Source organism: Aplidium turbinatum, chromosome 5 (assembly GCF_918807975.1).
Source record: "Aplidium turbinatum chromosome 5, kaAplTurb1.1, whole genome shotgun sequence".
Lineage (NCBI taxonomy): Eukaryota > Metazoa > Chordata > Ascidiacea > Aplousobranchia > Polyclinidae > Aplidium > Aplidium turbinatum.
Genome location: NC_137476.1, coordinates 32,689,158 through 32,704,995, shown reverse-complemented (window position 1 = coordinate 32,704,995; position 15,838 = coordinate 32,689,158). Strand labels below are relative to the sequence as shown.

At 36.0% G+C, this 15,838-nt stretch overlaps 1 protein-coding gene across 1 annotated transcript; it reads right to left on the bottom strand.

The window, feature by feature from the left end:
- Positions 1–1,437: 1,437 nt before the first annotated feature.
- Positions 1,438–15,838, bottom strand: LOC145771146 (microfibril-associated glycoprotein 4-like). Its single transcript, XM_082582884.1, has 7 exons — positions 15,658–15,838; positions 14,817–14,963; positions 13,966–14,102; positions 13,091–13,187; positions 4,081–4,177; positions 2,621–2,688; positions 1,438–1,694 (listed from the first exon to the last, which is right to left on the bottom strand). The coding sequence occupies exons 1-7, from the start codon at positions 15,836–15,838 to the stop codon at positions 1,438–1,440; spliced, it is 984 nt and encodes a 327-aa protein (XP_082439010.1).

Genomic DNA, 15,838 nt, shown 5'->3' with positions numbered 1-15,838 from the left:
ACAGATCGCTCACATACCGCCACCATTTGGTGTCGCTGCGCAAGAAACTGACATCCCGCGCTGCGCTACTCAAGCGCCTGGCAGGCTCGAGCTGGGGGGCGAGGGCTGACACTTTGCAAATAGCAGCCTTAGCCCTTGTCTACTCTTCTGCAGAGTACTGTGCACTTGTCTGGTGCCGCAGTGCTCACTGCCACAACATCGACACTACTATAAACAGCGCCCTGCGCACAGTGACCGGATGCCTGCGTCCCACACCATTAGACAATCTCCCCATTCTCGCTGGCATCCAACCTGCTGAGCTTCGTCGCGAAGAAGCCACTCTGTTCCTCGGTCGACGGGCACTGGAGCCTAACCACCTTCTCCACCACAAGATCTCTGCCTTCCCAAACGGGAACCCCCGCTGACTGAAATCAAGACACCCATTCGTGCCAGCCGCTCGGCTTCTGATCAACGAAGCTGATGTACAAGATATCTCTGCGGCTACTTGGGCGGACCATAAATGGAATTCTGAATGGAGATCAAGCACCACCAGACTCAATTCGTTCATCCCCGACGCCGACACACGCCCAATCGGCCTGACACTACAGAGACAGGCATGGGTGCGCCTCAACCGTCTCCGTACGGGCGTCGGGCTTTTCCGCTCAACCATGCACCAATGGGGATTGGCTTCTTCCTCCTCTTGTGAATGTGGTGCCGAGGAACAGACCGCAGACCACATCATCAATGATTGTACCATCTTCAAGCCACCTAACGGAGTGGAAGGTCTGCGCGTCATGGATGATGAAACTATTAAAGACTGGCTGCTCTCTAGCAGCCTTCCAGTGTAGTCCGGGAACATCGTGAATCTGGGTGGTAAAAGGATAGACCCTCGGCCCCAGAAGCTCAGACGACGTCGACGACAGAATAATGATTTCACAGACTAATGATTGTGTGGCAAAAGCTCTATAATAAACTTTGTTTTATCAGTTTGGTGTGATACTTTCTGCTTTTTTAATCGTGTAACATATTTTATAAATACAGTTTTCTGTGATGGAAAAACAAAGTACCAAAACTCTTGAAAGTACATAAAAACATGGAAGCTTCGTTGTCAAATATATACAGAAAAGACAGGTTACAAATGTTGACAGCAATTAGGTTACAAATGTTGACAGCAAGTAGGCTACAAATGTTGACAGCAAGTAGGCTACAAATGTTGACAGCAATTAGGTTGCAAATGTTGACAGCAAGTAGGTTACAAATGTTGACAGCAAGTAGGCTACAAATGTTGACAGCAAGTAGGCTACAAATGTTGACAGCAAGTAAGCTACAAATGTTGATAGCAAGTAGGCTACAAGTCTTGATAGCAATATGTTTCTAAACCAAATCAACAATAGAACCAAATTTATTTCGTATCTTTTGTTTGTGAATTTACTGAAAATGAAGTTTTTTATTGAAACATCAAATTAATTGGATCTTCATTTCTGCCTTTTTCATCGAATAGCTGTCTCCCTTCCAATGACGCCAATTGATTCCTTTATGACCACTCGTACGCCCTCCATCGATGTATTCTCCATTCAAGTTTGAAAATATGCAAGAACGAAACCACCACCCACCAGGATAAATCAAAGCACAATTGCTTCCATTGCTGTCATTGCTGTCATTATCGTTGTCCTTTGTGCTGAATGGCTGATTGTTGTGGTAGGACAATGAATCACCTTCAATAATAAGAATAAAAATCGTTAGTTTGAAATCAAAATGAAATTATTTTTAATTTTTATTAATTAATTATTAAATAAAAATTAATTTTTATTTTATCACATAGCTGCCTTTTTTCCAATGATACCAATAGATTCTTTTCCAAGCACTTGTACGCCCTCCATCGACGTATTTACTTTTAAGTTGGAATGAAAGCAAGACCAAAACCACAACGATTCATGATACTTCACAGCAGAGTTGCTTGCCCACACATAAATTGTCTATTATTATTTTCGCCATTTATTGATTTATCTTTAATTTTAGAAATTAAAATCTTTTAAAATCAGAATGAATTTTAGCTTGAACACACCTAGTGATGAATTGCTGTAACATTTGTTAACCCTATTCGGACTGACGGGTGCACGGGTTTAGTCCATACCTAAAATTTTCATCGATTACATAAAAGCTACTGGCTCAAATTAACTAAAGTTTTATGAGTTTTCCTAAAAAATTATTCATCTTTGGTTTAGTAATGAAATGACATTTTTGTGTAATATAGTTTTTTAGCTGTCAGCAGTTTTCGATACCCTACTCTCAAATTTGTGTGCAAAACTAGCAAAACATTAATCAGTGTGAAATTGAATAGAGATAGGCTTGACTTGTTGCATTCTACAGACGTTTAAAGATTTTTCCAACGTTTGGTTACCGTCTGCAAGAAATTGTCTAAAAATGATATTGTAACGTTTTTTTTACTATCTTTCCACGGTGACAAATGGAGTTTTAACATCACAGTCTTTGAAAAAGAATGACATTTTGATTAAAAAAATTTTAGTGACAATTTAATCAGACAGGAGTAGTAGCGGTAGTCAAAATATGCAAAATGCAACAAATCAGGTCTCACCGCCACGTAGCCATGACACGTTTCTTCAAATGAATAACAACTCACCTGCTGTTCCACTATAACTTCCGATATTCAATCGATAGTATGTGTTGGCGTCTCCTACAATTATGGTACTGAAAAAGTAATTTAGCCTTATTTTGAAATTGCAAGTTAAGTGCTGACTTCTTGCCAATTGACATTAAAAGAAAAAATTCAGGCTAAATTGATACAGGACATGATTTATGGACCTGTTTTAATATTGGCGTCCCCTACAATTATGGTGCTGAGAAAGTAAGAAGCTTGTCACTGTATATTTTTACTACCAAAAATTTGACTACACAATAATAAAATTTAGCCTTGTTTTAGAATTGTAAGTTAAACCCTTCAAGTTCATTGAAACTATTAATATATCAGACGTAATGGCCTACGAAAAACATCAACAAGTGTAAACAAGTTCAAGTGATGTGTGTCATATGTGTCTTTCTTTGTCGTATGAGCTGTTCTTCTGGACTATATGTTTGGGCATGATGTCATCAGCCACTCGACAGTCTCGTCATCCAGGGCCTTCAGTCCAAGCGCTCCATGTGGTGGTTGATGGATTGGGCAGTCATGGACGACATGATCTACTGTCTGGTCTGTGGCGCCACACTCGCATCCCGGTTTTCTGAAATATTTGTATCATAGTTTATATCACTGACATAACTTTTACATTCGGCAAGACATGGTCCACACGTATTTGCCCATGATGGCTTTCTATTTATACGATGACAGTCTCATGTTATCTCTTACATGTAGCGTGTCCAGAACTCAACTTCGATTTGATGTAAAAAAAATTCAGGCTAAGTTGATACAAGAACATGATTTTTGGACTAGTTTTAATGTTGCTGGTATAAAAATTTCATCATCTTAATTTAATTAATATCATTTAATTTAGCATCATCTTCTTTCCAGTCAGTAATGTGTTTGTGGAGCGAGTGTTCTCTCTTGTTTCGGCTCAGTGGATCAAGGAAAAAAACGGAATTAGTGAAAGGTAAACTTAAACCTGAGCTTTCGTGAGATGTACAAAGTATTTTCTACGAACAAGAAGTTGCTGGAATAACTTGTTTTTGGCAAAAAAATCAGACTAAGTTGATACAGGAACATGATTTTTGGACATGTTTTAATGTTGCTGGTACAAGCATTTCAGTTGTAACGTTAGGAGCCAATGATGTAGGCCTACACATTTAACAGTGTAGCTTACACCTTATTTGCGCGTGTGCGCCAAACATTCAGATTGCATTGAAATGAGCATTGAGTGTCTAATCACAATGTAAACACTGTCAACACATATGTTATACTGGCGCCCACAGGAACATCACCGTATATCACATAATGCACGCCAGTCAATATGTAAATACTAATCTTTCATCAAATGTAGTCCTTCGATAAAATACCAAACTGCAACATTTTATAAGATAAAAACTCCGTCCAAAGTTAGATAAAATAGCTATCAAACATTGTAGTTTTTGAACCAGGTTTTTGATTACCTGTACTCAGCATATGTAGTGTTTCCTTCCCAGTCTTCAAGATCAATGCGAAGTTTATATGAACCAGAACTGGTGATAGCATGAAGATTATCCAAGCCTAATGAAAGAAAAAAGCAAGAAAAAATTATGCTGTAGCTAAATTTATTTATTGTGATGCTGGAATTTAAACTTAAAGTAAACCGTTTCTGGAAAGTTTGTGTATTGCGATTTATATTCATTTTTTCCATTTTTGCATTTATAAGATCAAAAGTGATAAAATTTTCTGGAATATTTCGTGTACGATGTAAGCTAAGTAGTCGATTAGTGCTATAAGTGTCACAATTTTTAGGTTTTGATATTGCAAGTGTTAGTCTGCAATTCTTTTGAATTTTGTTGAGATTATGCTGTGACATAATTTGCTTTACTAGGATTTGATATGCATTTTCACGCATTGTAAATACGTTTTTTTTATTTACAAAATGATTTCTGTAAAATGAATACATCTAATTAGATTAATGGTTAAAATTCACAGCCGCACACCATCCACGGATTAAAAAATCGACCTATTAAGGATCGTAATTAACTTACTATATTTATCATATGCTCTAACCGGTATCCGGACAATTGCCCCCGGACAGTTACCCCCTAGAAAATTGGCCCCATAGAACAATTGCCCCCCAGAAAACTGCCCCCGGATAATGAATACCATATGAATAATAAAATTTAAGCATGACTTGGTGAAGTTTATTCGTAGCTCGATGACGATTGGTGGCAACATCGTTACACCGAACAAAGGAAAGGCAAGCGGAAGCATTGGAAGGCCAATATCAGGCAGCTGCTGACTTTGCTCTGAAAATTCGTATGCTTCCAGCTCTGGCTTTCATTCGACCAAATGACGTAGTTAGTGCGTTTGAAACACTTCAGGATACCATGCAAACAGAAGCTGACTCGACCGTAGATTACTTTGAAGAAAGGCTTCGCATCAACAAACGATCACTCCGTTTTCCGCCGATCAGCATGTGGAGCATGCATGATCGTGTAGTGGAAGATCTTCCCCGCACAAACAATTCGTTGGAAAGATGGCATATCCCCCTTCAAGCTAACATTACTGCATGTCATCCAAACGTTTGGAAGTTTATGGACGCATTAAAGAGCGAGCAGGCTTTAGCAACGGTAACAATTAACCAAATGGTTGCAGGATTTCCTTCACCACTACCAAAAAAACGCTGTCAAGACTGTTCAGCTCGCATTGCACCCATTGTAGAAGACTATGAAAATCGCAATGTACTTGACTTTTTAAGAGGAATCCTTCATAATTTACATTTCTAGTGGCGATGTTTATATATATTTCTGTCGCAAATAGGAATCAAACCATTAGCGCTAATTAAGAAAAAACTTTACTGCACTTTTTGATGGAGTTGTGCAATTGCCCTAGAACCGCTCTAACCGTAATCAGCTCCTTTGAATCGCTGGTCCACAAATATACTTCGTTTAAACTGATTAGATTAGTTGACCAGACAATTAAGTTTATCACCTTCTTAAAAAAATTTCTGTTGGTGTTACTAACTTTTAAGCGTCAACGAGCTAGGCCTTAATGTTGTAGCTTTACCATCATGTCGCAGCACGTAATCAATACCTTTACTATAATTGTTACAACAGTGGTTAATTCAATTCCATGCCGAAGATTAATTGGAACAAAGCAGGAGAGCTCTTATGCTCAGCCGGGTTAATTAAAGTTGGCTACTAAGTCTCTGTTTGGGATAAAACGTTCACGCAATTTACATCACCAAACTGCACTTCTCGCTGGCATTTTGTTGCTCAACAGCACACTTCGAGAGTTAAACAAATAAACAATGGTTACTTGATCTTACCGCTTTATCATTTGAAGGATCGATTGTTTACTAAAAAACTTTCTGAACAAACAACAATCGTTAAGGCCAATCGGTGTTTGCTATGAAAATTAGATGCACTCATCTCAAAATATAATAAAAGACCTATTGCTTTTCTCTATATCTTTTGACGTCTCGCTAAAACAAAACTAATACACCTACATAAAGCTTGCATACCACGACATCTTTCATGAACTCTTTTAGTTAGAAAGCTCTGGAGATTAAATTTGACAAAAGCAAATATATATTGCATAATTTTGTTTGGCTACAGATTGATTTCATTTGCAGATATGCCACAAACAGCAATTATTGAAAACTAATATGCAAACTCTTCTTCCACTCACAAGTGTGTGATTTGAACAGAAATGCTGAATATATCACGATCATAATGTATTTCTGCCAATTTACCCACGTACGTTTCTTGGAAGATATAATTTAATACGCTTATTCTGAATATGTTTGCATGAGAAAATGATTACTGGCTTGACGTTTTTATAATGTTAGCTTAAATCGTTTTAATCATTTAGTTTTTTCAACGATCGTTAGCATGCTGATTATCTTCTTTACTCTTAGCTGTTAGTTTTAAACAACAATTCTTAACTTGCAGTTTATTTCTGGAGGTACATTTGCTTATTCTTGATTCATGAGGGAAGATCATTTGCAATAAACCATCAGTACCGGCACATAATGGTAAACTTGCAGTTTTCACCAGTGCTGAAGCTGCTTGTACCACAGTGAAGTAGGATTGCATTTTTTTTGGTAATCTTTTGAAGTGCATTTGAATTAATCTGGTGACCTTGATTGATAAAGAGTTCAAATGTGCAAAAAGGCTAAAGAACCTCTTGTCTGTAAAGTTGGTTTGCTTCACTTAAGTTCCACTATTGATTTGTTTGTTTGTCTATTTTATAAAGGTTATCCCATTGTCGGAGTCAGATGACATCAGTGTTGGCAAGATTTTTTGATTCGTTATCGTTCCAAGAAGGGTTATTGGGCAGTTTATGAAAATATGTTTTACTATCACGATATCAAGTCCTCATTTCCACATCAGATCGTGAACCATCTTCTAGGGCTGATCGAAACGAGCGTTTTCAAGTTGAACTGAAACGAAATCAACCTGTTCGTGAACATTTCTGTTCGGTAGCGAAATCAAGATAAATAATTTTAGGTTGAAACGAAACGAAATTAAGTCAAGAAATTTCTCTTCGAAATGAAACAAAATATTCTTGTTTCAAAGAGCCTTAAAGCGAATTCATTTTGACTTATGAGTTTTTGGCACTTTCAAATTCTTAAATTCTTGTACGTTTCGTTTCGAAAGCAGAAGGAAACGAAATAGCTTGGATTTTTAATTGAAACGAAATTCTTCATTCAAAATTTATTTTGAAGGGAAACAAAAGTAAGACCAGGAATTTTGCTTTGAAAGGAAACGAAATATTTCGAAATTTTGAAATCGTTTGTTTCAAACAGCCTTACCATCTTTCAATTGAAAAGGTTGTTTTTGTATGATGGTCTTGATCTGCAACTGTTTTTGCTGTGATTTATGAAGTACTTTGCTCTTTGCTGTAAGAAAGTTTAGCCAAGGCTAAGCGTTTAAAAAATTGCAACTCATATCTTTCTGACGTTTCTTCCTATTCGATATGTTGTTTCAACGACAGTTACGATTGAACAATGGCCGAGGTCGGCAGCAATGGCCGAGTGGTTAGCGCCTCGGGCTCGCAGTCGAGAGCCTGCATGTTCGACTCCAGCCACCCGCACTTGCTGTTGTTTCTCTGGGCAAGAAACTTTACGATAATTGCCTCTACCCAGTGATCGATTTCGAGTAATGGGTAGTATCAAATTTAAGTCATAAGTAAAGTAGACAACCGGAAACAGACATTGCCGTCAGCTGCAGCGTGGGTCAGGTGTACGTCGGAAGGCGTGCACCGATGCATAGCGTTCAAGTCCGCTTTCCCGCAATGCAGGGTAAACATATGAAAAACAAACAAACATTTATTTTGCTTAAAAAATAAAAGTAAGTTGTATCTGATGCCATTGCAGCTAGGCCTGTTCGACCGTTAGCGAATCATCGCGTTCAAAATATTATGTTTCTTTTTGATTCGAATTATATGTAAAAATGCTTCTTTTCCACCACAGCAGTTTAGTGGTTCTTAATTGTTCCAATCTGAAGTCCCCGATTTCGATGAAGGTTAATCTCGGCCTCTCTTGATCTCAGAGCACACAAAGGAGGCAAGTGTTAAAAGTGTAACCAACATTAAATTTAAAAAGCACTAAAATCCCGTCAAAAACCGCTGTAATAGATGAATATCTTTTAAAGGTATGTTAAAGGAAAGCCTTTCATTCACCTTGAATCATATTATGTGATACAGTTTTCAAAGTCTATAGCTCTTTTTAGATTTTGCAACTTTCGCACCCATATAGTCATAAATTCAGTGTTTTTTTAGCGTTGTTGTGATTGTGTAGTTGAAACATGTTCTTGTTGAAGAATAGTCAAGAGTAGCCCTTTTACCGCTTTCAAAACCCCGGCTTGTTTTTCGTTAATTTTAAATAAAAAATGTGACAATACTGCGACAAAAACTCGAATTTCGTAACTTAAGCTGCATCCATTGGGTTTGTATTGATCATCACTTGGAATGGCTGTTTTAAGGCACTACCTTCACCTTAATTACACATTAATCATTGATTACAAACAATAACCATGAATTAGAAAAACCATTAGAAATTCAGTATTTTCCTCCGCTAAACTGCACTTGTCGCCTGCCATGTGTTGCTCAACAACACACCTTGGGGGTTGAATACAATCGTTGCTTGAGTTTGACGTTTCATCGTTTGAAGAGTTGTGTTTTACTGAGCTCTAAGGACAAACAATAATCCTTGAGGCCAATGCGTTTTTGCAATGAAATTTAGATTTATATACTGTAAATCAAAATAAAACATTTTTTTTCTCACAACCTATTGCTCCTCTCTAAATCTTCTGACTTCTCGTATAAATCTAACTAATAGCCTACATCTACACCAGGACATCTTTTTTGAACTCGTTTTTGGAAAGATCTGAAAATTACATGAAAAAAGTTCAATGTGCAATGTAACATAAAATATATTATTTGTATTTTCGACTACAGATAGGTTTGTTTTGCAGAGATGCCATAAAAACAATTCCATTTTTGTGCAGATGTTTCTCACGCTCACAATATCTTCTGTCGAGATTTTCCTGATTTCATTTATATCTAACAACAAACCTAAACTGCGATGTGCATGGCTTGAACTGAAATACTGAACATATCACTATCATAATGTATTTCTGCCAATTCATGCAAGCACGTTTCTTGGGAGATATAGTTTAATAATATGCTTCTTCAGAATATGTTTGCATGCGAAAGTGATTACTGGCTTGACAGTTTTACAATGTCAGTACAGTATTAATAATTTTAATCGCTTAGTTTTTTCGATGATAGTTAAAACAAGGGCCCTTTGATCACAAAGAAATCAAAGGAAGCACGTGATAAAAGAGCAACTAATATTAAAGTTGTAAAATTACTTTATGATAAACGAATATGATAAGTCCCAAGAACCTCACACTGAAGACCAATCTTTTATATTTGTGATGTGTTTTATTATCACTTGTCACAGACTAATCATTGTGTGGCAAAAGCTCTATAATAAACTTTGTTTTATCAATTTGGTGTGATACTTTCTGCTTTTTTTAATCGTGTAATATATTCTATAAATACAGTTTTCTGTGATTAAAAAACCGAATTACCAAAGCCCTCGAAAGTACATAAAAACACGGAAGCTTCGTTGTCAAATATATACAGAAGAGGCAGGCTACAAATGTTGACAGCAAGTAGGCTACAAATGTTGACAGCAAGTAGGCTACAAATGTTGACAGCAAGTAGGCAACAAGTGTTGACAGCAAGTTGGCTACAAATGTTGACAGCAAGTTGGCTACAAATGTTGACAGCAAGTAGGCTACAAATGTTGACAGCAAGTAGGCTACAAATTATGACAGCAAGTAGGCAACAAGTGTTGACAGCAAGTTGGCTACAAATGTTGACAGCAAGTAGGCTACAAATGTTGATAGCAAGTAGGCTACAAATATTGATAGCAAGTAGGCTACAAATGTTGACAACAAGTAAGCTACAAGTGTTGACAGCAAGTAGGTTATAAATGTTGACAACAAGTAGGCTACAAATGTTGACAGATACGTTGCTAACTAAACCAACAATAAACGCAAATTTATGTCATACATTTTGTTTGTAAATTTACCGAAAATGTAGTTTTTTATTGAAGCATCAAATTAATTGAATCTTCATTTCTGCCTTTTTCATCGAATAGCTGTCTCCCTTCCAACGACGCCAATTGATTCCTTTATGACCACTCGTACGCCCTCCATCGATGTATTCTCCATTCAAGTTTGAATATATGCAAGAACGAAACCACCACCCAGCAGGATAAATCAAAGCACAATTGCTTCCACTGCTGTCATTATTGTTGTCTTTTGTGGTGAATGGCTGATTATTGTGGTAGGTCAATGAATCACCTTCAATAATAAGAATAAAAATCGTTAGTTTGAAATCAAAATGAAATTATTTTTAATTTTTATTAATTAATTATTAAAAATTAATTTTTATTTTATCACATAGCTGCCTTTTTTCCAATGATACCAATGGATTCTTTTCCAAGCACTTGTACGCCCTCCATCGACGTATTTACTTTTAAGTTGGAATGAAAGCAAGACCAAAACCACAACGATTCATGATACTTCACAGCAGAATTGCTTGCCCACACAGAAATTGTTTATTATTATTTTCGCCATTTATTGATTTATCTTTAATTTTAGAAATTAAAATCTTTTAAAATCAGAATGAATTTTAGCTTGAACACACCTAGTGATGAATTGCTGTAACATATGTTAACCCTATTCGGACTGACGGGTGCACGGGTTCAGTCCATACTTAAAGTTTTCATCGATTACATAAAAGCTACTGGCTCAAATTAACTAAAGTTTTATGAGTTTTCCTAAAAATTATTATTCATCTTTGGTTTAGTAATGAAATGACATTTTTGTGTAATATAGCTTTTTTTAGCTGTCAGCAGTTTTCGATACCCTACTCTCAAAATTGTGTGCAAAACTAGCAAAACATTAATCAGTGTGAAATTGAATAGAGATAGGCTTGACTTGTTGCATTCCACAGACGTTTGAAGATTTTTCCAACGTTTGGTTACCGTCTGCAAGAAATTGTCTAAAAATGATATTTTAACGTTTTTTTTTACTATCTTTCCGAGGTGACAAATGGAGTTTTAACATCACCAGGCTTTGAAAAAGAATGACATTTTGATTAAAAAAATTTTAGTGACAATTTAATCAGACAGGAGTAGTAGCGGTAGTCAAAATATGCAAAATGCAACAAATCAGGTCTCACCGTCACGTAGCCATGACACGTTTTTTCAAATGAATAACAACTCACCTGCTGTTCCACTATAACTTCCGATATTCAATCGATAGTTTGTGTTGGCGTCTCCTACAATTATCGTCCTTAAAAAGTAATTTAGCCTTATTTTGAAATTGCAAGTTAAGTGCTGACTTCTTGCCAATTGACATTAAAAGAAAAAATTCAGGCTAAATTGATACAGGACATGATTTATGGACCTGTTTTAATATTGGCGTCCCCTACAATTATGGTGCTGAGAAAGTAAAGAAGCCTGTCACTGTATAATTTTACTACCAAAAATTTGACTATACAATAATAAAATTTAGTCTTGTTTTAGAATTGTAAGTTAAACCCTTCAAGTTCATTGAAACTATTAATATATCAGACGTAATGGCCTACGAAAAACATCAACAAGTGTAAACAAGTTCAAGTGATGTGTGTCATATGTGTGTGCATTGGCGATAGACAAGTTCTGCTGATATATATTTTCTGAAATAATTGTATTATAGTTTATATCACTGACATAACTTTTCCATTCGGCAAGACATGGTCCACACGTATTTGCCCATGATGGCTTTCTATTTTTACAATGACAGTCTCATGTTATCTCTTACATGTAGCGTGTCCAGAACTCAACTTCGACTTCTTGCCAATTGATGTAAAAAAAATTCAGGCTAAGTTGATACAAGAACATGATTTTTGGACTAGTTTTAATGTTGCTGGTATAAAAATTTCATCATCTTAATTTAATTAATATCATTTAATTTAGCATCATCTTCTTTCCAGTCAGTAATGTGTTTGTGGAGCGAGTGTTCTCTCTTGTTTCGGCTCAGTGGATCAAGGAAAAAAACGGAATTAGTGAAAGGTAAACTTAAACCTGAGCTTTCGTGAGATGTACAAAGTATTTTCTACGAACAAGAAGTTGCTTGAATAACTTGTTTTTGGCAAAAAAATCAGGCTAAGTTGACACAGGAACATGATTTTTGGACATGTTTTAATGTTGCTGGTACAAGCATTTCAGTTGTAACGTCAGGAGCCAATGATGTAGGCCTACACATTTAACAGTGTAGCTTACACCTTATTTGCGCGTGTGCGCCAAACATTCAGATTGCATTGAAATGAGCATTGAGTGTCTAATCACAATGTAAACACTGTCAACACATATGTTATATTGGCGCCCACAGGAACATCACCGTATATCACATAATGCACGGTGATAGCATGAAGATTATCCAAGCCTAATGAAAGAAAAAAAGCAAGAAAAAATTGTGCTGTAGCTAAATTTATTTATTGTGATGCTGGAATTTAAACTTAAAGTAAACCGTTTCTGGAAAATTTGTGTATTGCGATTTTTTTCATTTTTATCATTTTTGCATTTATAAGATCAAAAGTGATAAAATTTTCTGGAATATTTCGTGTACGATGTAAGCTAAGTAGTCGATTAGTGCTATAAGTGTCACAATTTTTAGGTTTTGATATTGCAAGTTTTAGTATGCAATTCTTTTGAATTTTGTTGAGATTATGCTGTGACATAATTTGCTTTACTAGGATTTGATATGCATTTTCACGCATTGTAAATACGTTTTTTTTATTTACAAAATGATTTCTGCTCAATGCCACCACAAAGCCTCGTATCTATGATGTGAGTAAACTTAAAAATGGAAAAATCGCATCTTGAGACAAACTTGCAACTCGAGTCAAAGTCAGGCAACCTACCAAGCCAAAATTCGCCACTTTTGTTTCCAAATCCAGCTTGATATTCAGACCAACCCAAGAAAAAATCAACTTCTCCTGAGTTTCTTCTTTGAAACACCTGGAACAGTGGAGATGTGAACGCTTAAACTGTGTATTTTATTTTATTTAAAATGCTTAATACCAGTAGGAGTGTCTTGTTTAAGCAAAGTCATACGAAACTAATTACGAAATCCATTTCAAGACAATAATGCTTCCATCTATGTTTTTGCAAAACACGGGAATAAGGATTAGAAACGTCGACTCTAGCAAATGCTTTTAAAGGGGGAAAGTAAAAATTGACGCAATTGAATCAGAAAAAAACTCACAATAAAAGAAAAACACAAATTTCTTGTTCAAAGGTGGATTATTAATTTGGAATGGCAAACTTTAAATTGTGTCATTTGAATTTCCTAATTGATTATGGATGGGATTTTAAATTGTTAACTTGAAATGTTATTGTAAGCACTTTGGACCAACCGAAAATCAAATCTAGACGCAATACATCACAATGTACACATGTCGCACCTAAAAAAAGAACCTTTTACTGCCCCATTGTATTTGAAACAAATAGTGGATTAATAAAAAAAAAGTGAATGGAGAAATTGAAGATTAAGGAAACAAACTTATTGTATAAGATAATTTTGGAATTATTCATCAAGAATGGGATGCAAAACTTTAGCCATTGCCTCTAACCCAAAGTCTATCTCATGCGATCCTAGATGCCTAGATCAAAATTTAGCTTCGTACTCTTATTGTAGACCATACAAAAGTTACTGAACATGAAATACGCGTCTGAAATATAACACAAAGAAAGTAAAATCGAAGAAAAGATGAAATTGGGTTAATGATTGACTTACCAACCAGCTTCCTTCATCAGATTGTAAATCGCAGTACACATCTAAAAACTTTCCTTTCACTAAAATTGTGTAGACTCCATTAGCGGTGTGTCCTTGCTTGGCTACATCATTGCAGTCATGTCTTTGAAAGGAAGTCGCTTTCAATTAAAAACAACATAATTAAACTCATAAATAATAATTAAGTTTTGAGCAAACAACATGTTTGAACTAACTTGAGTTAACCATGTAGTTAACTTGTTTTGCCTTTAACTTATATTCATTTTGCAAAACCAAGATTAGGGAAGTGGTAATAGGGGATGTCCGGTGACCCTGATATTTCTTCGGTTAAATATGACCTGGAATGGTCACCGTGTTTCAATGGCACAAGTTGAATTTTCAAAATGAATAGAAAATGAGGCACCACAGTGCAAATCGTATGTCGAATCTGTGTGTTCTACTTGCTTGCTATTGCATGATTCTAAGTTTTAAGTTTCAAGATCAAATTAGTGTCGGAAAAATATTTTCGTGTAAGGATTGAAACTTTTAACACATCTGTAGTATACATGGTGTATAGAGGCTTTTTATCTTTACGAACAAAATATGTAACAAACTCAAATGACGGTTCTTTTATACCTTTTCTTTCTTTTGTGTTGATAATGCCATTTACAAGAAAAATTTGCTCTTATTACCATGTACCAGTCAACTGACCGTTGTGGTAATTCTGGGAATCTAGGTATATTTATTACTTTTGCGAATTTTTTAATATAAAGCGATTACCTTGATTGAGCTCGTAGTTCATATATAAGGATTAGACAAAATACCAGCTGAATGCGGTCGTTTATAGAAAATATTGCTAAAAGAAAATGCCCTACCGGTTAATTGACTGGTATGATAGTTGTTAAAAAAAACTGCATAATTTTCTACTTTCCCCTCCAGTGCAAGTAACTTGTTTTGCAACCTCTCCAACTCAGCGCTGGTGTCATCAGCTTGTCCTCTTTCACCCTTCATACCTTGGTCACCTGCATTAGAAAAAAGTTTAATTTGTCACAAGTGAAGTGACAGATCCAGTCCCTATGCAACATAATGAGCAATTTATGATGGATTCTCAATATACAATGCTTTGCAGAGCAACAAATTTCTTGTACAATGTACATGCCGTGCTGATAGTAGGCCTACCGATGCGTGTACATAGGCTACTTGTATTTAACGCTGCTTTGATTGGGTATCTTTTTCAACTTGTAAACCCTGGTCATTTATAAGCAAAAATAGGTAAAAAAAGGATATTTGAACAAACAGAAAAACTGGTCATAATGGATCAGACCACAAAACCTGAGCATGAAGCAACTTTGTCTCCTATTTTACATTTTAGTTGAAATACGAATAGGCTAGCTCAAACAATCTCTAAAAGAATAAATTTTGAAGGATCTCCTGAGAATCTGGATGCGTTTATGTACTTCATAAAAATTTCAAGGCAGAAACTTACCAAGCAGCTCAATCTTTTCATTAAATCAGCGTCTACAGACGTTAAACCAATGTAAAAAGAACTGATTTGCCGGCTTCAAATAGATGTCATGAATATGGTCCGAGTTATGAAGCCAGGCCAAGTTAAATGCCCCATTTTATATCTATTAAGATGCACCAATGCATGCACTTGTCAAGAAATAACAAACTTATATCTTAGTAAGCTTACTCAAAGGAAGAGAATAAACTTACCTTTCAAGCCTGGTAAGCCCATTGGACCTTTCTTGCCAGGGGGCCCGGACAATACCCTTTCATCTCCACAACTGTCGTCCGGTCCAACTCCGCAGGAACAAGTCACTTCTCGCGTAGCCTTGACAACCAGCCAACAAACGGTCAAGATGTTCACGGTGATGAACAATTTTGTTATTTTCAT